Source organism: Dromaius novaehollandiae, chromosome 2 (genome assembly GCF_036370855.1).
Source record: "Dromaius novaehollandiae isolate bDroNov1 chromosome 2, bDroNov1.hap1, whole genome shotgun sequence".
NCBI classification, from domain to species: domain Eukaryota; kingdom Metazoa; phylum Chordata; class Aves; order Casuariiformes; family Dromaiidae; genus Dromaius; species Dromaius novaehollandiae.
The window spans coordinates 56,917,950-56,943,859 of NC_088099.1; the positions used below are offsets into that span (position 1 = coordinate 56,917,950).

The 25,910-nt window shown below is 39.4% G+C and overlaps 1 protein-coding gene across 2 annotated transcripts; it reads left to right on the forward strand.

The window, feature by feature from the left end:
- Positions 1 to 1,484: 1,484 nt before the first annotated feature.
- Positions 1,485 to 25,720, forward strand: RALA (RAS like proto-oncogene A). Of its 2 annotated transcripts, none has more exons than XM_064506595.1 (5): positions 1,485 to 1,635; positions 20,148 to 20,302; positions 21,193 to 21,401; positions 22,663 to 22,837; positions 25,532 to 25,720. In XM_064506595.1, exons 2-5 carry the CDS (start codon positions 20,189 to 20,191, stop codon positions 25,652 to 25,654), a joined length of 621 nt encoding a protein of 206 aa, XP_064362665.1. In that variant the 5' UTR covers positions 1,485 to 1,635; positions 20,148 to 20,188; the 3' UTR covers positions 25,655 to 25,720. The 2 variants fall into 2 exon arrangements, with proteins under 2 accessions (XP_064362665.1, XP_025977203.1); XM_026121418.2 differs by lacking the exon at positions 1,485 to 1,635 and adding an exon at positions 17,338 to 17,568.
- The last annotated feature ends 190 nt before the right edge of the window (positions 25,721 to 25,910 follow it).

Consider the following 25,910-nt stretch of genomic DNA (forward strand, 5'->3'; position numbering starts at 1 on the left):
TAATGTAGTGCTATAAGATTTCCAGCTGAGATTTTAAAAACTGGAAATTCCAAACATGGAAAATATTAAACCAAATCATTGGGGGGGGGGGGGGCAGCAGTCCGAACAGCTTGTGTAGCCCCTACTCACATTCTCCCCTTGTTCTCACTGACTTTTTGAAAAAACACTCAGCTAGCTAAGCACTGATTGCCAAAGGCATCTTGAGTGAGGCAAATGTCTGATCGGTTGCAGCTTGATAAAACAAAGATACATACTGAGTAGTCAATTTCTGCATGATGTTTAGGTCTACCATTTATATTACGAGTTTAAATCATTCTCTGTTTACACAAAGCTCCCATTTGACTCCGTGGTTGAATAGTGAAAGATACAGTTATTAAGGAGTTGTTGTGGTTATTATTATTTGAATTATTGCTGTTAAAGTGGAAACTCTTCTCTCTTATCTCCCTGTGTTGTTTGACATCTATAAAACCCTCCACGCATGGGTTGGTCCATGACCATAAAATATGTAACGATCTCATTGCTTCATGTTCCCTTCTGCCAATGATAATTCTTCTTAAACTCAGTATATTAAATGTTTCCTCAGCTTGTACTTGTCCCTTGAGGAAAGCTCATGTTCTGCTTTCCCCACTAAAAATAATAGTGTTTATAAATCCAGCAACAGATGTCAGCAACTTATCTCCTTACCATTGGAGAACATGCCTCATCTATTTGCTAGATCAAGGATTAGCTGGGGGAATGAGTAGCGGACATGAAACTATGACGAGTGTCTCATTGTCCCAAAACGCTCAAAGACGGGGCTGAAAAAATGGAGAAGCAGGCACTTAGACACCATTAGGCTCCAGAGTGAACATACCACGGAGGGAAATGGGACCCATTCCGCAAACCGGGTTGACAGAGCCTGGGATCCTCTATCCAGCTTTGGAAGGAAATTGCTGCCAGGGGCAGTCTTCAAACTGGTTTTATTACCCTGTAGGTAGGCTCGTTGTGCGGGATGCGCGCAGCGCGAAGGCGGTAACGCGCGCAAATGGCAACTTTCCGCCCGCGGCCGCTAGCCAACCCCGCCCTGGCCGCCCTTCCCCTAACGGCTACCAACAGCCCACCCCCCTTCCCCGGGTCCCGCCCCTCCCGCCTCGCGTGGGCGGGGCCCCGAGGCACCACCCGACCCGGCGGCAGTGCCATCACCCCGCGCGCCGGCTGCCGGAAGCACCTGCCTCCCGCCTGCCCCGCCTCTTTCCGGAAGCGGGTTCCACCCGTGCGCCCCGGTGGCCTTGTCCCTGCCCCGCTGCGCGCGCGCGAGCCAGTGTCTCCGCTTCTAACTGCCTTCCCTCCCCGCGCGCCCCCCCGCCCCGCGCGTTCTAGCCACCCTTTGCTCGCGCGCGCGCTCCCGCGGCGCGGTGGGCGGGGCCAGCGCCGGGCGGGCGCTCCCTGCCTCTGCGGCTGCCGCCGGCTTCCCCGCCTCCCCCCCCCCGCGCCCCTCCCTCCCTCCCTCCCTCCCTCCGGCGCAGCGCGGGCCGCGCGCGCCGCCGGCTGTGCGCGCGGGGGCGGTGCCAGGCGGCACCAGGGCTCTCCCCGCGCCCGCCCCGCCCTCCCCACTCGCTCCTCCGGCGGGCAGCGGAGGTCGCCCCGCCGCCGCCGGTGAGTCCGGGGCGGCGCGGGGAGGAGGGGGCTGCCGCCGCCGCCTGGTTGGGGGGAGCCGGGGCCGGGACCGGGACCGGGACCCGCACGGCCCCGCTTCCCGCAGGGGCGCGGAGGGAGCGGTTTGGGGGGAGGGTGCTGCCCCCGGGGTGCCGGCGCGGCGGTTTGCACCGCCCGCAGGGGCCCGGCCCGGCCCGGCCCGCGGCGGCGTGTGGGGAGCGTCGGGCGCGGCCCAGCGCTTCCCGCTCCCTGAAGATTGCGGGGGCCGCGGCCGGCTCCTGTTGCGGCGGCAGAGGCGGCGCGGCCGCGCCGCCGTGCGCTCGGGCGTGGCGAGTGGCGGCGAGCAGCGGCGCTACCTGCCCGGGGGCCGCACAGCCGCCGCGGCCCCGACAAAGGGCCGCGGCCGGGGCGGGGCGGTTGGGGAAGACCGTGTGTGTGTGTGTGTGTGTGTAGTGCCCGGTGAAGGTGCGGCTGGCGGTGGCTGGTGTTTGCCCGCAACAAAAGGCAGCGCTGCCTTGAGCCTCCTGAGTGGGGGCACTCGTAAGGGCGTTTGGTTAGCCAAGTCATTTCGCGTTTGCTTTTGGCTTTTTTAAATGGGATCTGGTGGCTTCAGCCCTGCTTCTCTCACCTGAGCCCCTTCGAAAATGAGTTAAATGGGACGTACGCGTCCCCAGAGCCGCTTGGAGAGAGGGGGTTTTCTGTATGATCTACGCGCCTGCTTGAATCCCTGGTGGCCACTTAATGTTTTTGTTAAACCTGATGCGAGTGTCCTTTTCATTTAAAAATAAAGCGAAGAGTCAAAAGAAAAATGAAATGTAGCATCACTGGACTATCCTGGTAGAAAGACTGTCAAAATGTTTATTTGCAGACTGAAAATGACTGTAACATGTTGTTTCAAGTTTTACAGTTACTCTCCATTGGAAAGAGGCTTTGCCTTCTGCAGTACAAACCATTACACTTTCCCAAGCAGGAGGGATACACAGCTCTGCCAGCATCTCAATATTTAGAGATAGATCATCGAGAGGTCTGTGAAGAAATCTAGCAGTGATTCTTTGTTTTGTTCCAGGAAAGTTAAGCTGAAAAGAGAGGAGCTGCTGAGAGAGGAGCTGCATAGACTGGGAGAAGATGATACTTGCATTCTCTCAGTTATCAGTATAATTAATAGTGATTGTAGCTGGATTCTTAATTAAAAATCCTGTTTCTTCTTTTTAGCGTACTTATTCATCTGATAGGTGCCTCAGCATTTAAATCTTGGAAAATTGTGAGCATTCTTAAAAGAATGAAGAGGAATTATGTGATATGTAAATCCTTAATGTATATTTAAACCCTTTAGTCTATGCTTGTGAGACAGCTTGTCAAACATATTTTCTGCAGTAACCTCCAAATTGTAGAAGTTAGTTACCCTCACCTATTTTCTTCTCTGGATGAATGAAAGTGAAGTACTGTTGCTCAAAGCAATCAGTCTCCCTGCATGAGAAGTCAGCTGTGGGGTTATGTAAGCTGTAATACTAAAATAGTGAACATATTCCTTTTCTATTACAAATTCCCTGATCTCAGTCTTCCCTTTGTCATGTTCTTCTGAATTTGAGGAAGGGGAAAATTATCATTTTAGGGTGAGTAAGTCAGTATTTTAAGAATTGCCTGCACTTTGGCAATGTTCAGATACTGTCTTTTTAGCTCAAAAACTTTAAGGAGAGGAGTTTTAACCATCAAAGAGAAAACTAAATGTCTGTGCATGCTACCTGTGCATGTATTGTAATTTGTCATCTGTGGGCATAAGCTCTTTGTATAATCATAGAAGTAGTAGCCTGTATTTAAGGGAAGGGGGGAATCTCTGCTTCATATTCAGCTTTGCTTCCATAAGAACAGTTTTGTCTTTAACCTCAGTTAAGTCATACTGGTGTATTGCAGTGTCCTAGATCAAAGTATAATACAGGTGCAGCATCTCGTTAGGTAAAAAGTTGTTTAGGCAACTGCATTTCAGCCAATTGCCAACAGTATTATTTCTCCTGCAGCTTCACTGCTGAGGAAGAAATAATTATGTGAGAAAAACCTTGTAACTTTGATTAATTTGTTTGTTTTGCCAACCTAGCAAGCGCAATAAGATATAGGAATAAGTCACTCATAACACGTCTGGAGCGTTCTAGATGGGGAGCTCCCCACCCCTCTTGAGAGCTTTTACAGCCAACTTCCAGTAAACTTTCAATGGCTCCAAGCTATTGAAATTATTTTGCATCTAAATTGAAATCTGTTTTAACTGAACAAGCTAGTTTTGTATGCTAGTGACAGCATTCTGGTGAATGTATAAATTCTTGTGAATGTTTTATAGCCTGCCCACATCACATGCACAATTACGGGGCAACTGTTGTAGGTCCCCTTCCTACCTTACCAAGAATTAATGTGAAGAACCAAGAAGACAGAACAGCTGGTATAACTACTACAAATCCACTGAAGGGTCTGAAGAATGTTGTATGCTTTCTGGATTTACTGAGTAGGAAGTTGAAAGGAAATGTAGTACAAGCTAGCTAATGTTGTCTTGCAACAGTCAGATGAGAGGATTGATTGCTTTTGCATAGAGGGTGGCTTAATCTTTATTGCTAATGTTTCATTTAGGGTTGGTTTTGTGTCTGTCCAAATTGCTGACCTCTTTGGGGAAATGGATTGGTAATACTGAAGTATCCAAGCTTGTGACATGTGGGGAGACGTTAAGACGACATAAAGTATAATGAAAAAGACTGACACTGAAGAGAACTCAAAACAAGCTATGCCTTAATCTGTTTATAATGGTAACGTGGAGAGGAGCCAAGAATGCGAAGAGGGTAGCACAAACGAGATATAAAGAAGGCTGGTTGCATAGTAACTCTGCAATCATTACTTCAGTGGAATTGATGATGCTTATTTTGTGATATTGGCTCCTTAGTTCAAGCAATTACCATGTGCATTGAGTTCCTACCCATGCAGTTCATTTAATGTATTGTATTTTTTTCTCTCAAACAGTAAGCTTATTAGGTGATTTGATGCAACACTGTGAGAGTGTCTGGTGCAGTGGCCCACAAGGTTGCATTTAAAAATGGCATGTAAATACAATGTATGACCAAGCAAGTATTTCTGTGAACTACAGAAAATGTGACTTTTGCAGAAGAGCCTGGTACCTGTGCATATTAGGGGTCAGCTTGGTACCCGTTTCGTTTTCTGAAATTCTAACTTATCCTGTTCTGTGTCACTGTTAGACTCGATCTTTAACTCTGGTCCTTGTCTCCAGCAGTCTGAGGATGCTTATATATAGCACCCACGTTCAGACAGGCAAAAATGTTTCAGTCAACATTAAACAAAGTACAATAAACGTGGAAATCTTCCAAACATGAAACTTTTATTAAGAACACTGAAAGGCAGCTGTGTGTTTTAGAGTCCTTTACTTTGCTGTACTTTGTCCCACTGAAGCCCATCAGATAGCATAGGGTAAGGCTAGTCTTTCATTTCAAGGCTGTTACAGTATAGTTCTGTTGGAAACCTGTGCTGTTTCCTGAAAGGGCTTTTAGTATGGAAGTAGTTCATTTCAGCAAGACTTTCCCAGTGGAATTTATTTCAGACCTCCGAATGAAATAAATTATATGGACAGGATAACAGTGTTAATGTGACAGACTTCTGCAGGCATGCTGTGACAGTCACAAATCACACCCTTGACAGGTGAGGTCATGCCATGGAAGCTGTTTAAGTAGACTGACCCAAAAACCCTTCTGAAAGCAAGGCTGATAGAAGCTCATGCTTACCCACGGAGAACAAAGTAAGAGCAAAATCAGATACTGCATGAAAGCAATTATTGTGTGGAAGACTATTTTGGTGTGACACTACTAAAATACAAAGTTTTTACACACTTAACCATCTAAACTAATTCCACCTTGGCAGTACAACATGCAAATAAAATTTCAATCAAATCTTCAGAACTTTTTTGTTTAAAGAAATAAAACTTTTAAGTTGCATACTTTAACACCTGGTTTCTGTAAGGTCAAAATTTTTATTTAACAAGATCCCAGTTAAGAGTTTATTATAATTCTTCAGTGAGTGGTCCAGCAGGGTCATGGTCAATAGCACAGTGGACATTAATGCAGCTTGAGTCCTCTGACTGTTGTTCATGGTTACACATTTACATGCTCAAAGTTATCAGTGATTTTTAAGACTATAATTTGATATCTTTTTTACAGTGGCACTGTTCACATTGTGAATTCAGTGATACAGGACTGGCCTGTACAGCTACCTGATTTGTTAAATCATCTTTCCTTGATGCTTCAAGTTTTGGAGTTTTTTGCCTGCTGTTGAACTGCTCGGGCATGATGCCTGTGAGATTCCAGCTCATTAATACGAGCCAGAAGTAAGGTATATAATAAAACAGCAAAACTTAACCCCAAAAGAGAATATTAGAGTCCAGACTCCTCCTTTATACATTCTGGAATACATTTCAGAATTTAAAGAGCAGATCCATTGGGCTAAATGTCATAACCTGCTGTCTGTTAAGCAGGTTCACCTCCTAAGAGATTATTAACAGCTAGTGCTATAAGGAAGAAAAGGTGGCTACTTGTAACTTTCATCATGGAATTACTCAGTGCAACCCCATGCAGCACAGCAATAGGAACACTGTAACTTGCTGAGATGCATAAAGTGCTGCTATTTGATTGTTTTCTTCTGTTAAATAGAGACTGCAATAAGAACAATAATAGCTGAGTTTAAGGAAACTGTGCTAGTATGAGCTATTACTTTGGCTTGCCAGAGTACTAATTTTGTTTTAACTATAGTGCAACATAGGGACGTGGACACATGGGGAGCCATTTTCTGAGTAATTCATTTTTTTACAAGAATACAGATGTACTTATTTCAGAACTATTAAAAAGGGTGAAATTAACCAAATGATTTTTCCAAGTGCAGCCTTCCTTCTGGGAAGAACTTGTGTGTCTGCTGTGATTACATAGCAAAAGTTGAGCGGAAGCTGTTGGTGCCTTTTGCCCTTAGAGGAGTTGATTAAGTTCTAAATCTTCATCTAGGTAATGTTTCAGTGCTTTTGCTTAAATGTTGTTTTGGATAATAACTTGGATCCTAAGACATGATCTCTGCTTTTTACCCTTCTGCTGTGAGGGAAAAATTAACTTTTAAGCGGTATATGTTGTACCTTGAATGTCTCTATGGATTGTTAAAGAATCCCATTGCAGCTATTGCTAGCTGATATTTCTTGTGCTCAGACGAAGGAGGTTATAATCTGTAGATGTTCTTCAGGAGGCCAGAAGCAGATCCACAAAATACCTTACGAAAGCCTCTGTATATTTCCATGCAGCTGGCTCCCTTGCAGCCAGTAACTCTGAGTGGGCATATAGTTACATTAATTTTACTGATGGATTTACAATTAAAAACATGGTTTTGTAGAGCAGCTGCTCACCAAAATGCTTATGTTTCTCAACTCCTCTGCTCCCAGCTGCTATAGAGTAGGCTGTGAAATGTTTGGTGGAATTATTCAAAAATCTTAGGAGGTCCTGGTTTGGGGGGGGGGGGGGAGTTTGGGGTCTTTTTATTATTTTTTGAGAAATCTCTTTGATGTTTCTTTAAAGTTTTTCTTTTAGAACTTATTGGAAAAAGTAATCTCTTTGGAAAACTGTTGATTTGGCACATGTTGAAATTTTCTAGTAGAAGACCTTCTATTTTACTTAAGATTAAAGGTTAGCCTATGTCTGTGGTACTCTGTCTCTTGCAAAGCTTGAGCTTAATAGCTCTTGCTTTTTGAAGGGATAGAGAAATTAAATAATCCAACAAATCTAACAAAGAACTGAGATCATGTGAATAACACACACAATGTAATTGAGTTTCTTCAGGCTGGGATATTTCAAAGAGCATTGCAAAAACAACTTAGTGATCTTACCTATAGTGTGGAAAAATTGAAGAAAACTACCCATTGCTTGAGGAGCAAAGTTTTATATTGTAATATTTCTAATGGGTTTTACTACAATTTTAGGTAAGACTTCTTTTAGATTTGGGGAAAAAATCTAATTCTTGGAGGAGAAACTGAAGCAGAAAGAATTTTGCAGCCAAATATGGGATTTCTGTTTTAAATATAAACAGTGAAATACAGTACAACACAACACTGAAATGGTCATAACTAAACCAGTCAGGCTGGCATAGTTACTTTTGAATTTGTTAGTGGTTTGACAGAGATTTTCATCATTTCTATTTCTCAACAGACTGAGGTCTTTCCCACTGACCATTATCAGTGAACAATATAAATGTGTTTTAACAAAACTAACTTTTCCAGATTTTATGCAGGCACTCAGCCTATATATTTATTAAGGAAAGAAAAAAAAATTAAAGAAAAAAATCCCTCTGGAGGGGAGGGGGTAGCTGTAGAATTAGCTTCTGGCATTGTGCAGAACTGGTAATATTAGAAATACTGCTGCTGAATTGAAAACATGCAAGTGATAGGCTGGAAGTAAAATGTTTTTGCAAGTCCAGCAGTAGTGAAGGTCTTGTAGGCCAGAGGAAATCCCATATTACACCATACAACATCAAAAAGGGATGAGGTCACACGTACTTCTTAATGGAATTAAAAAGTTATGTATTCAGAAAGGAATACAGCTCACACTTGCTAGCGTTTAGTGTTGCAACCTGTGTAGGATTAAATCAGTTTAAAATGTTGATAAAGATACCAGATTTCCCCAAAGACAGACTTCTATAGTAGTTCTTCCCTGGAGGGGCTGACCTTTAAAAGAAACTGGATGTGGTCTGTGACCACTGTTGAAATGCCTTTGTGGCTCTCATGTTGCCTTATATGTGTATGCATAAAAGCATCTAAATTGATAGGGCTTCAGGCCCATCTAGTGATGCGCAGTAGTGTACCATCCTTACTAGTGGCTTATCTAAGATTCCTTTCATTTGGAGTGTGATTAACAAACTAATTTTTCTGTTACTTACCTGGAGCTTTTGGTAACTGTTCCTGTTGATTGCCCAGATGGTCTAAGATGAAAATCCTGCCTGCTTCTGGGTTCAGAAATTGATGCGTGATTGCATACCTTGCTGGAATTGTGAAGAACATTTTTAGATAGCTTGTTCTGTTAACACTTAGAACTTGCACAATGTTATTTTTGTAGGTCATTTAACGATTCTTCAATTTTCTGAATTATCGATAAGAATTCGAGTAAGAACAAAAAGCATACTTTTAAAATTATTTCTGTGTGTTCTCAGAACATTCAGCTTGGAAATATCTTCTGTGGCTCTGTAAGAAAAATCTAATAATCATTCTTTTAAGTAGGGCAAGATCAAAAACACTGTGCCCTGACACTGAATATGGAAGTTGATTAATTGACTTGAATATTAAAAATTTAGTACAAAGATCCTGGATCAAATGCTGTCGATTTCTAGCCACTGCATGTTTTATGCCCATAGTATGTAAGTAGCCATTAAGCTCTATCGTTTACCATACGTTGAACTAAAAGGCAATTAATTGAGTCTTTCAGGTCTACTAAATGGACTGTTCTGAATTTTCAGTTGATAGATTCAGTAGTCTTAAAATGAACAACCTCTAAAAATGGGGAGAGATCAGACTGAGCAGTGTTCCAGTTTCACAAATGTTGTATTACCATCATTAACATCATCTCTATAACAGTTTGTGTCCTTGAATCACCTGCTCCAAAGGTTAATTGCAAGTCCTGGTGTATTTGCAAACCAGGCTCATTCAGTGAGTCACCCATAATGAAATCTTCTTCCCATGAATAAAACAGAAAAATCAATAGGATTTTAGGAAGCGATTTGTACTGTGTAGTGTATAAACTGGAAGGGGGAATTCACCAGAAGAAAATATGGCTGCAAAAGTAATACTTTTACAATGATACTACAAAAGAGTGCTTACAATGTGTAATTGGATGGTAAAACAGATGGCAAAGGCATAAAATGATTGAAATAACTTATTTTGCCAAGTCAGATCTCACTAATGAAGTTTATTTGCTATAGCTGGATGATTCCCCAGGAGAATAAAATAAATTTTTTTTGAAATGCCAAATCCAACATGCTCCTATTCTATTAGGTTCCATTCAGCTGGTGTATTGATGCATTCTGCCTGTTGTAGGGAGAGAGCACTTGCCTGTATTTGAAGAGGAGACAGAGAATTTGGTGGTACCTGCTTCTTAATGTCTATTGCCTATGTCTGGACCTGTGTGCTAGCACCATTTGCGCTGAGGCCTTTGATATAAATGTGTTTGCGCCTGCTGGAGCACTCGTTCCCTGAATCCTTCACTGCCAGAAGCCAATTAATAAAATGTGAAGAACAGTGTATTTGGTATTGCTGCTCTGCTGCTGTTGAAACTTCATCCAGCTAGGCTCTCACCACCCAGAAGGCAGCAATGCCTGCCTCAAAACCCCTTTATTTGAAAAGCTTAAACTTTTTCTATGTGAAGAATTTCATAGGAGTGTTACTCAAACAAGGCTTCTGTGTTCATTCTGTCTGTACTAATGCTTTGAAAGAATTTCAGGGTGATTTTCCATGATTTCCATGTGATTTTTCACTCTAATACTATATGACTGGCTAATGAGGCAAAATAAGTTGTTTTGAGCAGGATAAATTCTCTAAGCTATCAACATCAGAATTTGTCTCACAGTGGAGTGAGATGTATACAACAAAACCAGGCTGTTTCTAACCACGGATGGCTTCCCTACTATAGACTGCTTAACAGTGCTTAGTGCAGCCTGTGAAGACCCTAGTGGGAACTAGGTTTTGCAGATACTATTGTTTCTAGTTCTCTCTGTAGCAAATTAACTGTCCTGTCTGTAGAGCAGCAAAACTATTCAGCTGGAGTTGCACAGTTACAGAGCATGGATCTTAATTTTCTTTTCTGGCCTTAAAGTGAATCTATGAATGCTTGCTTTTTTGCTAGAAAATACATATCTGACATACTGAACTTCTGACTTAAGAGTACGGGGTTGTTGACAATAAATGAGGTATTTATGTTCAAGGAAAACCTAATTTATGGACTTGTTTCTGGCAAATTTAGATTTTTCCAACATGTCTTTTGGAAGCCGCCTTCAGACTTTAAAGACTATTCTGTCAAACTATGCTGACACTCTTGCATTTAAATCTTCCTTAATTTTGTTTAGTGAATGTTGAAGTAACTCTAGGCGTACTGGGGCAAAAAGGACACACTGATGTGGCTGAGATTTCTTTTGAAATATGGTTGACAAAAAAGCTTTTTTCAAGACACTGAATATGCTCTGAGCAACTTTTGAAAGCAGAGCTCTTGAACTGCTTTTGAGGGTGAAATGGTAAGGCTCATGCTGCAAGTCCTGGAACAGTGCCTTCCAGGGAGCTCCATTTTTGTTGCTTTTCAGAGTAGCTGGAAACAGCAGCTCTAGGCAAGTGTGAGTGATGCCTGACTTGTCACGATTAGGAATGTTAGCTTCCTAACGTGCTTTCGTGCACTTGAAATGCAGGGTGAAAATGGCTGTGGCTAGGATGTCTTAGGTGACACAACTTTAACTGTGTCCTTAAAGTGCTTCCTTCAGTTCTTACTGTAGTGGAATAGCACTAACCTATGGCTCTGCGTTGTTGATTTTGTTTAACTAAAATTCATCCTCTTAGGCTATGCCTTGTCACTTGCATTTTATGTTAAAAAAACAAAACCCAAAAAACTGTCTTTGTCCTATACCAAATGCTAAATATAATTCAGTTAGTAGTGGCTTTACATAGCATCTCCCATGAATGTAATAACTTTTCTCAAGGAACTTGATAAAGGATATTTAGTATGGGAGCCTCTTCACAGAAGGTACCCTCTTCTGTTTTAGCCTGTTCTTCTTCCTTAATTCTGCTTATACTAGAAAATCCGCTATAGTACCACAGTACCTGTTTGGCTTTCTTGCCTCTGAATCTTTCCTAGATGAACCTGTAAGTCTCTAGAGTGGATAACTTTGACAGTCTAGGGGCATGGTTGGTCTTTCTTCTACCATGGCTGCCGTTATTGTTAATTCTCTCCTCATGGTACATAATGTTATATCAGTACAAAATGAGTATAGTCTGTTAACAGTCTAGGCATGTACATCTGTAGTCTCAGAGAAGGCATGACATACATGTTTGGCATTAAAGCGACACTTTAATGTTATCACTGTCAAAAAGCTAAGTTCCCTGGTGGTTAATATACAAGTGACATAGGGTGCCGGTCATGTCATGAGTTTGAGGAAGCGGAAGCAGTATTCTGGACTTTTGTATAAATGTGTATATTACAAAAACTACTTCATGGCATAACTTCAATCATTCGAACTATGAAAATAAACTTGGTCTTGTTGTTAGCTTAGGTACTGTGCTTTAGCCTGCTTCTTTTCCTGCTTATTTCTCTGGATCAGTGCAGATAAAGCATTGCAGGTATCTAGATGCCTTCCAGATATCTCTTAAAACCACCACATAACTTATCAAAAGTGGAGAGTGTTCAGCTAAATTATAGTTGGACAAAAGGAAAATAGTCTCATGTTTGCATTATGTTTCCACAGCATTTGTATGCTGGTGCTGCTGCAGTCATGCTTTCCCCATACTCAGCTATGTTTTTCTGGTCAGTCTGTGCCAGCAAGCTTGTTCAGGTAGCTGATCTGTGCAGAAACCAATACAGGTTAATTTTTGGCCAGAGCAATTTCTGAACTGATTTTCTACCTAGCTGTTGCAAATGCCAGTGCTGCCAGAAGGAAGGTTATGGGAATATCAGTCAGATTGTGAAAAGGCTTAGTTTATATCAGCCTTGCAAACACACAGGCTTGAGTGTCATGCATTTTGTCAGCTCTTTCTGTGGACAATGATGGAGCTTGTTCATTTTCTTTCCAGTACACTGCAGGATTTAAAATCTTCAGACTTTGATTTTGTTCAAGAATGTATCTGCTGTTCAGTTTGTCAAGTTTTTTTTTGTGCCGTTCCATATGGGTTTAGAGAAATTTCTTTGAAGTGTCTTCCCAGAAGTCCTCTTGCTCCTACAGTATGCAAAAGAGGCTTTTTAGTAACAAAATGCTGAAATGGTGACTTAAAATATATGGAATACATACCTATTTTCACTTAAGCTGCTGTTTAATTCCTGGCTAAACCAAGAAACTGGCAGTAAGGTGGTGTTGAACCTTGGGAAAACTGCAAGTCTGCAAACTTGTCTACTGTTTGTTAATGGTTTAGTGACTTGCTGGAGAGATCTTTATTCTTGTGATGTGATGTTAAGAGTGATAGAGCTGCTGGAATGTGGTGACCACTGTTCTTTATAGCAGTGTGATGTAACTTATAGGAAGGATGTGACCTTAGTTACTTGAAGAGTTCACTAGTTGACTCTTCCTGTTTCAGTGCCTAGGTAAGGTTGCAGTTCACAGTACCTATCTCGAGAAGCTGAAAAATACAGTGCTCTGCTACATGAGGAGATTTGCTGCTGATGAGAGATTGAACTCAGGTCATTTCTCTGCCCTCTGCTTTGTTTTAGTAGATGGGTAGTCACCTCAGTAAATTTATTTTGCCATATGGGAGATACAAGCGCCCCTTAGGAGACTTTGGAAAGAGTTCCTGTTAGACCTTGACTGTGGTTTGATAACTGTTTGTTAGAGTCATGGGAAGCTATAAATCCTGGTTCCCAGTTAAACATCAAAGGGTTATTTTCAGGAGAAAGGAAAGGCCGTATTGCGAAAGTGTTGTTCCGAGGTTGAGGTTCAGAAGGCCTATTTCATTGTCTAATGAGATTAGTAAGTTTTAAGATAATTTGCATAAAAATTTGGGTTTGATTTCCTCTTTCTTTAGGCTACTATTTAAAATTTGTAATGATTATTTAATTTTTGAAATATTTGTTTTACCTTAATACAATACCGATATTAATCTATGACAGTTATTGCTTTTTTATTCCAATAAAAAACACAAGTCAAATTTGAGATGTGGAATGTCACTTATTAAAATAATGCTGATCTAACAGAAAAAGCTTCCTTACTCTCCAGTTCGTAAAACAACTGGCATCATGTATCCCATCCTATGTCCTCATGTATCCTGTCTATTTCTGGGTCATGGGTGTTTCTGCTGATCTGGTTTGAATATTGTAATTGGAATCAGCAGTGGGGAGGGATGACTAGCTAGGCTCTGCTTGCATGGAGTTGCCTCCCTTCATTTCCAGGAGCACTTTTTTGCAGGAAGATCTGAGTCATTCCTGAGGTGTCTTCCTGATACTCTGCATGTAGTATGCTACTCTGTGCTGATCATTTTCAAACAATATATTCTCAAGCAGTTTTGCTATCTTTAACCAAACCTCTAGACTCAATAAAAATGAAGTAGCTGGATAAAATTGTGATCTTTTAATAATAGATAAGACTATATTCCTTGATGGTCTCTGGGGACATAAAATGTATTGAACCACTTTTTCTTTTCCTTTTTTTTTTTTTTTTTTTTTTTTTTACTTATTCCTGCACTTTTCCTGAGAGTGCTAAACTTGAAACTCACAGGCCAAGAGACACAACAAAATTGTGAATTGCTTTACAGGAGCTAAGAAACATTGGAGACTATTCAAAATCACTTTAGAAAATGGAGTTACTGTTAAATCATTACAATAAATTTTCACGTCAGAATAAGATTAAAAAAATGTAGCTAATGTTTCTGGAGTTGGGAGATTATGCTAAACATAAGGTGCAGAATAGTGCAGATGCTAGTTTCCATAATAAAAATGATTGCTTAAGCTTTTTTTTTTTTTTTTTTTGAAACTACTACTGAATTTTCTTTAATTATCATATGGTGATTGATTCAACCGTTTGCCTTTCTGGAAGTATTTTGGTCAAACCATACTATGTGCTATTCCTAATTTTGTGTGGTTAGCTCATATATTTCAATTAAATCATTTGTATTCCTCCAAATTTATCAAATTTACTCTCACTGATTTAAAGAACAGAATAAAAGCAGGTGCTGGAAGTATGATCTATCAGTTCTAATGGATGCTCTTTATATGAAACAGTCCTCAGGGAAGAAAGTTGTTCATCATAGAAGTGAGTGGATAATGAGGTTAATATGACAGTCATACAAACTTTATGTAATCTTCTGTTAAGGGGAAGAAAGCAAAACAACCAGGATTCAATTTTGATGTCATATTTTTATGAAGGTTGTAAAAATGCAAATGTAAGAAACTGTTTTGTAACTGAAGAAAGGCACTGCTATCTCTGCTTATTAACTAGAATCTATTATACTAACTGAACCACCTGTCTTTAAACATAAAGCTATGTTTAACTAGTCCCCTTCAATCAAACCCCTGCAACAAGTCAGAGGTCTCCTGTTAAGGACACCTGCGTTTTCACAAAGCCTGCATTCAGCTTTACGTATAGCGCTGCAGAAGATGCCAACTGAATTTGTGCCTGTAATGATGTGGCTTCACAGTGTAACGCTTTTCCTTCCCTGGGTTGCTCTCAGTGACGTTTCCTTTGCAAGACTCCAGAGGATCAAAATGGACAGAGTAGCTTCTTGGCCTCTTTTGGCCAGATTCCCTAAGAAAATGAGTCTGTCTGTCACATGCTCTGTTCTCCCTTAATTTTTGCTGTTGGCTGGTTTTCAGGTATGTTTTGAGGTACAGGGGGTTAGGTGTCTTAGATATGATTGTTCCCACAAGTTTCCTGAAAATCAGCTTCTCACTAAAGAGGGACAAATCTGTGTCAGTGCTCCCTCCAAAGGAGAGGAAGCAATGTGAGCTCAATGTTTCTCAGCCCTGTTTGGGGTTAATATACAAGATAATTTTGTGCTGGTCATGTTGCGCCCTTTTAATTTGAGTGTAAACATGTATTAGTGTATTGCAGAGGGATGTAAAGGACAACTGGCACAAATCTGTAACAAAGCATGCTTCGATTAATTGTTTTAGAAGAGGTTATTCTGTAAGAACGAGTCATTTCCAAATAATATTTGAGAAATGGGATGTGTTAAGAGGCTTTATTAAGAGAATTCTTCTGAATTTGACCAGATGAGCAAGATGAGTGAGGGGTGAAAAAAGCATATAAGGTCTTCTCATCCATAAACGTACTTTTTTTTTTTTTAGGTCTCTCAATTTAGTAGGCTGAAGAAGTAGATGGGAGGACAAAATAAAGACTAATGTAGCAGGGAGATCAAAGATTCCTACTTCAATTTCTTCTTCCCTACCATATATATGCAAACATATCTTGCCTGAAAACATTGTCCCTAGAGATGAAAGCCTCTTTTCATGCTGGTACCTGATCAGCTTACCTGCTCCCGTGGATCTGGATAACCATTTGAAGTTCCAAGACTTCATGCAAAAAGTTAACATGATGCTCCGTAGCTTTGTTGCCCAAGCTCCTTTCGCTACAGGAAGCCTGTCCACCTCACCCCTCTGGTTCCTGGAACTGAATGTTGAATCCATTGGGGAATACAGATAACGTTGTATTTCTTGCACACAGGGCCTGCTCTGTAAGGTGTGAGATGCTGGAAAAGTTAGTATTGCTACAGAGGAAAGCCAGTCACTGGATAGGCAACAGTTTTACACCTCCAACCAAAAGTGTCCAGTGCTACACAAAATGATCTTAAAAGTTATTTTCCTACCTACTGTTCTTTCCTTGGACCAGATTACTACACTGTTGGACAAGGTGCCATTGCTGTTGCTAACATGAGTTATAATTGCCTCTCCTGCAGTTCTTCTGATTTAATCTAAACATTCCCTAACCTGGCTCTACAAAAATGATCCTGGTTCCAGCTGGAAACCTGCCATCAAATGAAGCACAGAATTGTGGGGGTGGTTATCTGCGAGCAGGTAATGAGCAGCTGTACGAGCTTTGGTGAGAGCTGCTTACTTTGGCTCAGCAGCCACTGAGATTTGTTTGTTTGTACCCTTATTTGCTCTAACGTTGTTGGAAAAGGGCAGTTTCATTGAAGTTTATCTGCAGCGGAAGTGAGGCGCAATCCATAGCGTGGTGGTTAGACAATCTTCTTGCTCTTCTGAGTGAAGGTATGGCGTATATTATTGAGCCAGTTAGGCTTTCACATCCTTCCCGACTTGTTGGACTACACAGAGTTGTTTAAAAATAAACTGGTGTATGTTGTCAGCTTTATTGCTGGGGTGGGGATTACTGATGGGTGTGGTAAAAACCTGACCTGCATAAATGGATAATACAGCTATTGACAACACCCTGCTGGCTGCATGTGAGTGTTTCTCTGCAGTAGGGTGATGCAGAACTCTATGTAGGATGAGCCTGTGTTTATCTTCCAACCCCCAAACAATTTTACACTGTAAAGATTAAAAAAAAAAAAAGTACACGTAATATGAAAGTATTCTTTCTTTGAGCTACGTACGACAGGGTTCTTGCCTGTCTATTTTGTCGTAATTATAAGGTAGGACAAGTAAAGAAACTGTAGCTATGGCCAAAATTAATGCTTTTTATGAACACTTATGAAAGTAAGTCAAGCTACATCAATTTTAAGGGTAGAAAAAGTTACTCTGTACAAAATGCCATGTCAGGTACCTTACTATTAAAATTTGAATCTATGTTCCACTTCACTTTTAAAAGCTGACTCAAACAGGTAGAAGTGTGTAGCAGTAATTTAAACCTTATCTCTTTAAAAATCTCTTCTCTCTGCTGGGATGCCTGCTTCAAAGCAGTTTCTCTGGAAGGCGTGTCATTTACACAGTTTCAGACTGTACTTGCTTAGTTTGTAACTTATTTCTCTCTCTCTCTCTTTTCACATTGTCTACTATTCAGCAGCCCTGAATTTTGCCAGCATTATATCTCTTCCCTGGATCGTGAAGAACTTAAGAGCAAACTGACCTCACTTCCCTCTACAAAATGACAGAGTATTTATGACAAGCTAATCTTTAAGATTTGAAGTATGTGGTAGCATGGAGTTTTGCTGTCTTCAGTATCTTGCTGGAATGTTGTTCACTAACAGTTATTGAGGACTGGATGATTCAGGGTACCGCTTGGACTGGTTGGGTCAGTTTTTTTTAATTCTGAGTTTCTTTGACTCAATCTCTTATGCTTCTTTGAAAAGACATTTTCAAGGCTTCTGAAAATGCTCAGGTGTCAGAAAATCTTTCTGGTTAGAGAATATACAGTGAAAAGGAGTAGCTTCACTAACTTGTGTATTTATAAGGATCTTTCTGCTTAGACATCATTGTTACAGGTTTTCACAAGTAGAAGTGTTGACTGTTGCAGAAAGTACAAAAAGTGGCAGCTTTGCAAACCACTTTGCTGCACTGGGATTCTCGTAGTTGACTTGGAGCTTCTGGTAACACATTTTCATGTTGGTTAATCTCAAAAGATTTTAGGTTAATTCACAATTAATATTACAGTAAATAGTGACTACTATGTGTTTGAAATTTTTCACAGATTGTAGTACTGATTTTGCACAAACTCATCCGTTAGAGGTCCTGCTAAATTTGTTTGGACGTACATCAGTACTGAAGTGTTTGTAGAAAAGTATTATGTTTTTCTGCTTAGTGAGGTTAGTACAGGGCATATCCGAGTATATTAGTGCTTCAGTTTCTGTGCTTCTGAGGGTATGTATTGTAATCAAGACTTGTCAAACTGAGCTGCTGCCAGTTGAGAACTGGAATTCAGAGGAATGTTTCCTTATATTACCTGCCTGAAATACGTATTAGAAAGCAGGTTAATCTGACATTCACGGTACATTTTTCCTTCTAAGGAAAAAGTGTGATGGCAAAAACAATGTGGAGTAGTTCAAAATGCAGTGTGGTAGGTTGAAAATGTACGTAGCTTGGAGCTATTCTCATGTTCTCATACTGCCTCTTGAGTGAAAAGAAAGCAATGTTTATTTAGGCCACGACGGCCAAAAGTGAAATATTTCTTGTTCTTATGCTACTTATCTATCTCCTTTTTAAAGTTTTAAAAAGAATTATTAGCTATAGTTAGCTATATTTCTCTGCTGCATGTCTATAATTAGTGCACCAGCTTACTTGTGCTTGGTTCACTTAGATAACCTTTCCGGGAGAACCAATTTAAGCCACTTAATTTTCAATTAGATTTTCAGAATTCTTTAACAGCATAATGAATAGTGTTCCTGATGCACTCCAGAGAAAGCTCTTCCCATAGGCTTCTTCCTCCTGTCCCTGCCCCCAGGAAAGATTGGCTTAATTGCTAATGAGGCTTCAGTTGGCATGCTTTTACACTTACTTAACTGTCTCGGCTGCTAACAAAACTCAGTGCATGTCCTCAACTAGGGAGTCTGATATGAATTTTAAGAAAATTGTTGTGCTTCACATCCAAATTGTTTGAACTGCACACTGTGGGTGATTTGTTATGCTAGAGGGTGTAATTTTTTTATGAGATTGTCAAATAATCACGTGCTGAGCAAAGGTAATGGCATCCTGTTACTACACTGTATTATCTGATACTTCTGTATATAACTGAATTATATTGTCATCTGAATGTGGTGTTGGTGAGCTTTCTAATTACCAAAATTTAAGTTACATTTGGTTTTCAGTTGCTAATATGAGCGTCTCTTGTGTTTTACATCCTCTAACGTGGAAGTCATTGCACTTTTTGGACATCAGTGCTTATTTTAGTCTTGAACCTTAGGAAGATAGTATTTTCTTTTAAATCTTTATTGTGACTTTCCCATGTTTTAAGAACTGTGCTAACTGTTTATAGACTAACCTGTTCTGACTTCAACATGTACAGTAATATGACAGGTGGGGTGGGTAGGGAATGGAAGGAAGGAGTAGAAGGATAATTGTCGGAGCTCTGCTAAAACCATAGCATGATTTTTTGCACATGTGCACATGCACATTAGATTGTATGTGAATTAACTGTCATAGAGTCCTTTGATATAAGTGAGGTGCAGAGATTTGCCTGTGGGCAAACAGTTGCAGGACTGAGACATCTATTCCAAATGTACAGAATAACAACGTTTGTAGTCTACAAAGGCAAGTTGAATCTTTCCACTCTGCCTGAACTAGATTATTCTTTCAGTTTTCTGATTGACTCACTGCAACCAGATTATTTTTAGGATTTAAATGACACGTTTGCCTGGTTTTCATGCTATTGAAAAAGTACACTAACCAATCCTCGTTGCTGTTTTTGTTGTCTCTTCGTGCCTGCTGTTTAAACTGGAAATTCCTTCAAATATCTGTTTTCCTTCCCCTGCAGCTGTCAAATCTCATGGTTTCTTGTATGGTGTTGACTCACTGTGGTTTTCTTCTTCAGGTCTTGCTTAGTAAACTAACAAGAATTCTTGACAAACTCTGTGTCTCAAAAAGAAAACATTACATACCAAAATGTAACTCACTTCCTCGAGTCACTGTCGGATGCTGCACACCCACTTGTGCCCTTTCCAAATGGTGAAGGCTCTCCTTGCTCGTGCCACAAAAAAAGATAATGAGCTCAGTATAATTTGTGGAGTGGTTTCTAGCTAAGAAGCAGATAGCTTTCACTGAAAATAGCAGGACTGAAATATAAGTCCTTAGATATGTAGGGATTTAAACTGAATCCATTTTAAAGAGTGCATATGGAAGAGGGAAAAGAAGACTAATGGAGCAGTATTTTTCTTCTAGATTTTCTCATTTTACACCTGTGAAGTTTCTGCAATCCGAAGATGGCAGCAAATAAGCCTAAAGGACAGAATTCATTGGCTTTACACAAAGTCATCATGGTGGGAAGTGGTGGTGTCGGAAAATCTGCTTTAACACTGCAGTTTATGTATGATGAGGTAAGAATTTGGACTAGAAATTCTCTCATGTCTGCTGCATAGTGTTTTTTTAAGCATTCATTGGTACAGTTATTTTCTGAAAGAATCTGAATGTATGTGACATGGTATGAAGGTTGGCCATTAAATTGAACAAAAGGTGTTTTTGAGATTTTTTTTGATTTGTCCTCTGAAGACATCTGTGAAGGTGTAATTTGGCATTTTTCAGATTTCTAAGCAATTAGCAGAGATTTTTAGCAATTGCTCAGTCATACTATCAGTATATTTTGTCATTGTTCACTGGAGCTGTTGGAATTTATTTAGGTACTGTAGCTCAAAGCCTTTTCTTGTAGGTGAGTTGCATATTCCTGAAATGATGACAGATTTTTTTCATTTTTATGCTGTTGTGAAGAGGAAAGGAAATCATTTTCTTTTTGTCCCAGGATATCTTTTCACTCTTTTGCTGGTGAAAGGCATCCTTTTTGACTAAAAGATACAAGTTATCACTTCAGGGTCCTTTAAAAAATTATTAAATATATTAAGTCAGGACTGCCTGATAGCGTAATGGAGCCCAGACAGATTTTGTGTTTGACCAGAAGCAGAGTCTTAGTGCACAACCATTGGTGATTTGCAGTTGCCCAAGTAACTTGCAAAGTTTCCTCGTAATGGCTGAAGAAAGCAAAAAAAAGCGAAAACCCCTAAATTGTTTGGGCTGTGGAGAACCTGCTTTGACTATGGAAATAACCATTTTTGAATCACATAGCCTAAATACATATGCTTACTTATTTCTTACTGTGTAATCATATAAGATGTTGTTATATCCCTATATGCAAATAATAGCATTTGCATCTGTATTTCTTTTCCTAATTTTGGTGTGCAGGCATGCTTTTATACAATAAAGGTTTTGTTTCTAGTTTGTAGAAGATTATGAGCCCACCAAAGCAGACAGCTACAGGAAAAAAGTAGTTCTGGATGGGGAAGAAGTACAAATTGATATATTGGACACAGCAGGGCAGGAGGACTATGCTGCAATTAGAGATAACTACTTCCGAAGTGGAGAAGGCTTTCTTTGTGTCTTCTCTATTACAGAGCTGGAGTCCTTCGCAGCTACTGCAGACTTCAGGTAAGTTATAAAGCAAGTTAGTTATTCTAATTATAATGGGATAAAAGGTGTTTTGCTTTTGTTTTGTTTTGTTTTTTAACATCCTTATGATAGCCAGATTAGACAACAACAATTCTTACTGTAGTCACAGGAAGTTTTGAATAAGTGCCTCACTATGCCTTCACTGTCTGTGTACTGGTTCAGGTATCTTTGCCGTGTTTCTAAATGCCAAAAAGCCTATTGCCTCAGAGCAGATACTTAGCAACGTTTGGAAAGCTGCTGCACTTTGTAAATCAGTGCTGCTTGGCACTTGTGCTACAGTGAAAGAAGCAGTATTTGTGAGTAGGCGTAGTGCTATCCAAAGTAAAAGACGTAATAAAAATTGCTTATAGACTGTGTGGTTATGTGTAATGTAGATACAATACTGCATTTCCTCCAGAGTTGTTTTTAGTTCTTGCATCATATGAAGGATTGTGTTGTACTTCTCTAACCTGTGAAATAGCACCTGGAGCAAATTGCTTTGAATATATTTCTAATTAGATGAAAACTTTTTTTAATCTTAGACTTTTTGTACCAAGGTATTTGTAGTACTTGGTTTTATTTACAACTTTAAACCCTTCATCCTAGCAGTTCAGTAATCAGTGGAAGGATCTGTCTTTCAAATGTTGATGTGCATGCAACTTGCATCCCTACATGGGCTTATAACTGAACCAAGATCTCTGCAGAGACTGAATATAATTGACTTTTGAAAGATTCCTGAAAGGAAGAGATTTTTCTCTTGGTGTGCTGTATTAGATTGCTACTTAAGTAGATAATTTTTGTCAGCTTTAAGAAATGGCTTGTGCGTTTTATTAGGAGAAAAAAAAACATTGAGTTTAAAGCTCACTGTAAACACTTCTACACTCAGTGTTAAAAGTTTGCCGGTTAGGTCAACAATTGCAATTACAAATAGTAATATAAAGACAACGGGAAATAATCTAAAAATACACCTTTAGTGAAAAGATTACTTTAAATCGTCACCTAAAACAATCCTGTTCTACTGTGTTAATCTCTTACTGATTCATCCCTTCCTTCCTGGAAGACTGGTTGTCTGTCTTGGTCTTCATTCTATATAGTGTCATGAGGTTTGAGATTTCACTTATGTAAGCTTCGTAAAAGGAATAAGTGGGTTTTCACTGTAAGATGGAAGAGTGTTTATTCTGAGGAGTTCTTCTCTTTGTGTTCCAAGAATAGTACTCCATGCAATACTTAATTCTTTTTTTCCCTTTCTTTTTCTCTCCAGGGAGCAGATTTTAAGAGTAAAAGAAGATGAGAATGTCCCTTTTTTGCTAGTTGGTAACAAATCAGATCTGGAAGATAAAAGGCAAGTTTCTGTAGAAGAAGCAAAAAACAGAGCTGATCAGTGGAATGTTAACTATGTGGAAACTTCTGCAAAAACACGAGCTAATGTTGACAAGGTAATAACTGGCCTCCTCTTAGTAAAGAATCTATCCATCAGCTTTTACTTCATACCCCTCCTCCATGGATTCATACTTTATATGTTGTAGTTATTTTTAGTATTGTTTGTGAAATTCAAATTGAATACTTTTCTCCCTTAGCTTGTGGTGAGCATATGGCTAGGTCATTTCATGTAGAACAGTGAAAATGTTAGGTATAACAAGTTTATCCCACCCTAAATTGCCGAGAGTAGGTTATTAGGCAAGGCGTTACATTTCATTAGAAATTTCTTGAGGCAGCTATTTTTGCCTAGACTTCTTGTTATGTTTTCTATAACTAGAAAGCAAGCTGCTTCTGAACAGCAAAGAATACTAGCTGGTCCTCAGCCAGAATAAAACTACAAAAGTATGTGGGGGTGGGATTGGAACCCTCTGTAGCACAGATGCCTGGTTATATGTTAATTCAATGAGGAATGGACGAACCTTGTTAAGCTTTCAACAGCCTAGGAGAGTGTCATGAGTTTTAAGGGATAGAGAGAATCTGGTTCAGAAGGTTGTGAGATATAGCAGATGGAGCATCTTTGTCTCCAAGAAGATAAACTATTGATTAGCTGTAAGAATTTCAGTTATAGCTCTAAAAGACAGGACTTCTTGGAATACAGAATTCAGAACCATCTCTCAGCCCTGTAGATTACAAAAGTAATAGAAGGATGGCCAAAGAAATAAGCAGTTTAACATGCTAACCTTTGCTTTCAGACCTATTGACAGGTTTGATCATACACTTAAAAAATTTTCTAATGCGAAGTCTTGCATATGAGCTGTCAGTTGCAACATGAGAGCTATAATGGGAGTTTGGCTGTTTTGGAATATCTAAAATCTGACTCTTGTATGCTGTCAGTTGCCTTCCTGACAAAATGGATTGTTCAATTGAACAATAAGAACTTCATGCTGCTCTGGATGGAATATTAGGTCGGCTAAATACAGCAGAACTCATCCTCATTGTTGAATTCAGCTCTGGTTTTTTATTATTATTATTATTTTAAAAAATAGTATATCTTAAAGTTTGGGTACATGAATTGCAGTTAGCATCTATCTATTACAGCTATTTAGAAACTCTTCAAAATCTACTTCACCATCCTTTACCACCTGGGAAAACAATATACATTTTTAATAGCACTATAGTTTCAACAACTCTTGTGCACATGTAGCAGGCTATTGTAGCACTCTATTCAAATTAACTTGCAATTTAATCTAGTTCCAAGTTTCTTTTTTGTTGCTGGTGGTATTATGGATCCAGATCACAAGGTGATTAGCATGTATCATATAATGAGGCCATAAAGGAGGTATTGTTGGCAATAGTAAATACCAGGTGTTCTTATTTGCATGTTTCCTTGGAGCATCTGAAATTATGGGGCTTATTACATGAATTGAAGTTACTATTCTCTAAGAAATCTGACTTTTCCAAATTTCAAAATAGTGGCTTGCTCACTTGGGGAAAATGTGGTTGACCTCCACTCAGTTTGGTAAAGGTGAGAGAAACTGAGTACCTTCTCAGTAAATTAAGTATCCCAGATAGCTTAGTACTGTATCAATGCTTAAGCAAGTTGACAGTTTCATTACACCATCATCACAGATTTAAATACAATTAAGTAACTTAATCCACATTTAGAAATCTAAAGGCAATCTTATTTGTTGACAGAAATGTTTAGTTACATTGATTTTCTTCAGCCACTGTAATGAGGGTTCATGCTTGTGCTGCAATCAATATGAGATTAGAGTCACTGCAAATAAAAAAAAATCTGCTATACTATGTAGAAAATGAGTTTTTCAGCCCCTCTGCACTGTCCATGTTTCACAGAAATAGATCAAGTCCCCCAAAATACAAATCTAGATAACATCTTCCTGAGAGAGAGAAGTCTCAGAATTGCTCAACTGATTTGCTCAACAGTCTGCTTTTCTAATGAATAAAGTAACTGGATGCAGTCCAATCCTAAAGCCTTAATTGACAATAGGATCTCTCTTCGGCAAGTCATTGATGTGTCTCAAACTTTTGTTTCCTACTGAACCACTTGATGATGAATATGAAGTTTATATCCACTTTGAGACTGTAATGTGGCTGTTGATATTACTTAGTCTAAAAACTAGTTAATGTAATCATATGATTGCTAACTTTGGTACAAAGGAAATGCTGATATCTCCTAGTCACTTTGTGTTTAGACTTGCATCATGGGGTATACAGACTATGAAACACTTATTAACAGAGCAGTGGCAGGTACTATGCTTCTAGAATTGGAAGTTACACTTTTTCAGCCTATACAATTAAACACTGAAAATACTTGAAATATAAACTTATTTCCTTGAGTGCCCTTAGTAAGAAGTAGATAATGCAGTTTTTTTTAAAAAAAAAAAAGGACAGTAATATAACTCCTCTGCTTAAAGCTGTGTGCAAAACTGTGTCTGACAGGATTCATAAGCAAATATCAGAAGACTGGAGAACTTTATGGTACCATAAAATAAGCAGTTCTGCATCATATAGACTTGGCCTTCAAAATCAGTGAAAGATTTATTGGATTAATATTCCTTTGTTCAAATTTGCTATGTATAAGTGAGTTTATTTTAACCAGCTGAAATGAGTATCATCAGTGATAGCTTAAATTAATTTAAGTGCCTGTGAGTGTTTTGGCATTTACAGTCTTGCATCTTTTTGTTTTTTAGGTGTTTTTCGATTTAATGAGAGAAATTAGAGCCAGAAAAATGGAAGACAGCAAAGAGAAGAATGGGAAGAAGAAAAGAAAAAGCCTAGCTAAGAGAATCAGAGAAAGATGTTGCATTTTATAATCAAAACCCTGAATTCCTTTCCTACCCTGACCATACTAATAAAAAACATAATTTATAAGCATGCCATTGAAGGCTCAAGTGACTGAAATTACTCTAACATGTTGGAAATTGTAATGTACCACTAAGAGCATGAATTGGATCTGCACTGAAAGTCAAATTCACTGAAAAAAATTGATGTGGCTTCAAGAGAAGCAAAGTTCAGTCCATTTCATAATTGCCTACCCTATCACATTTCTTCTGAATGTAGTGTTTCATA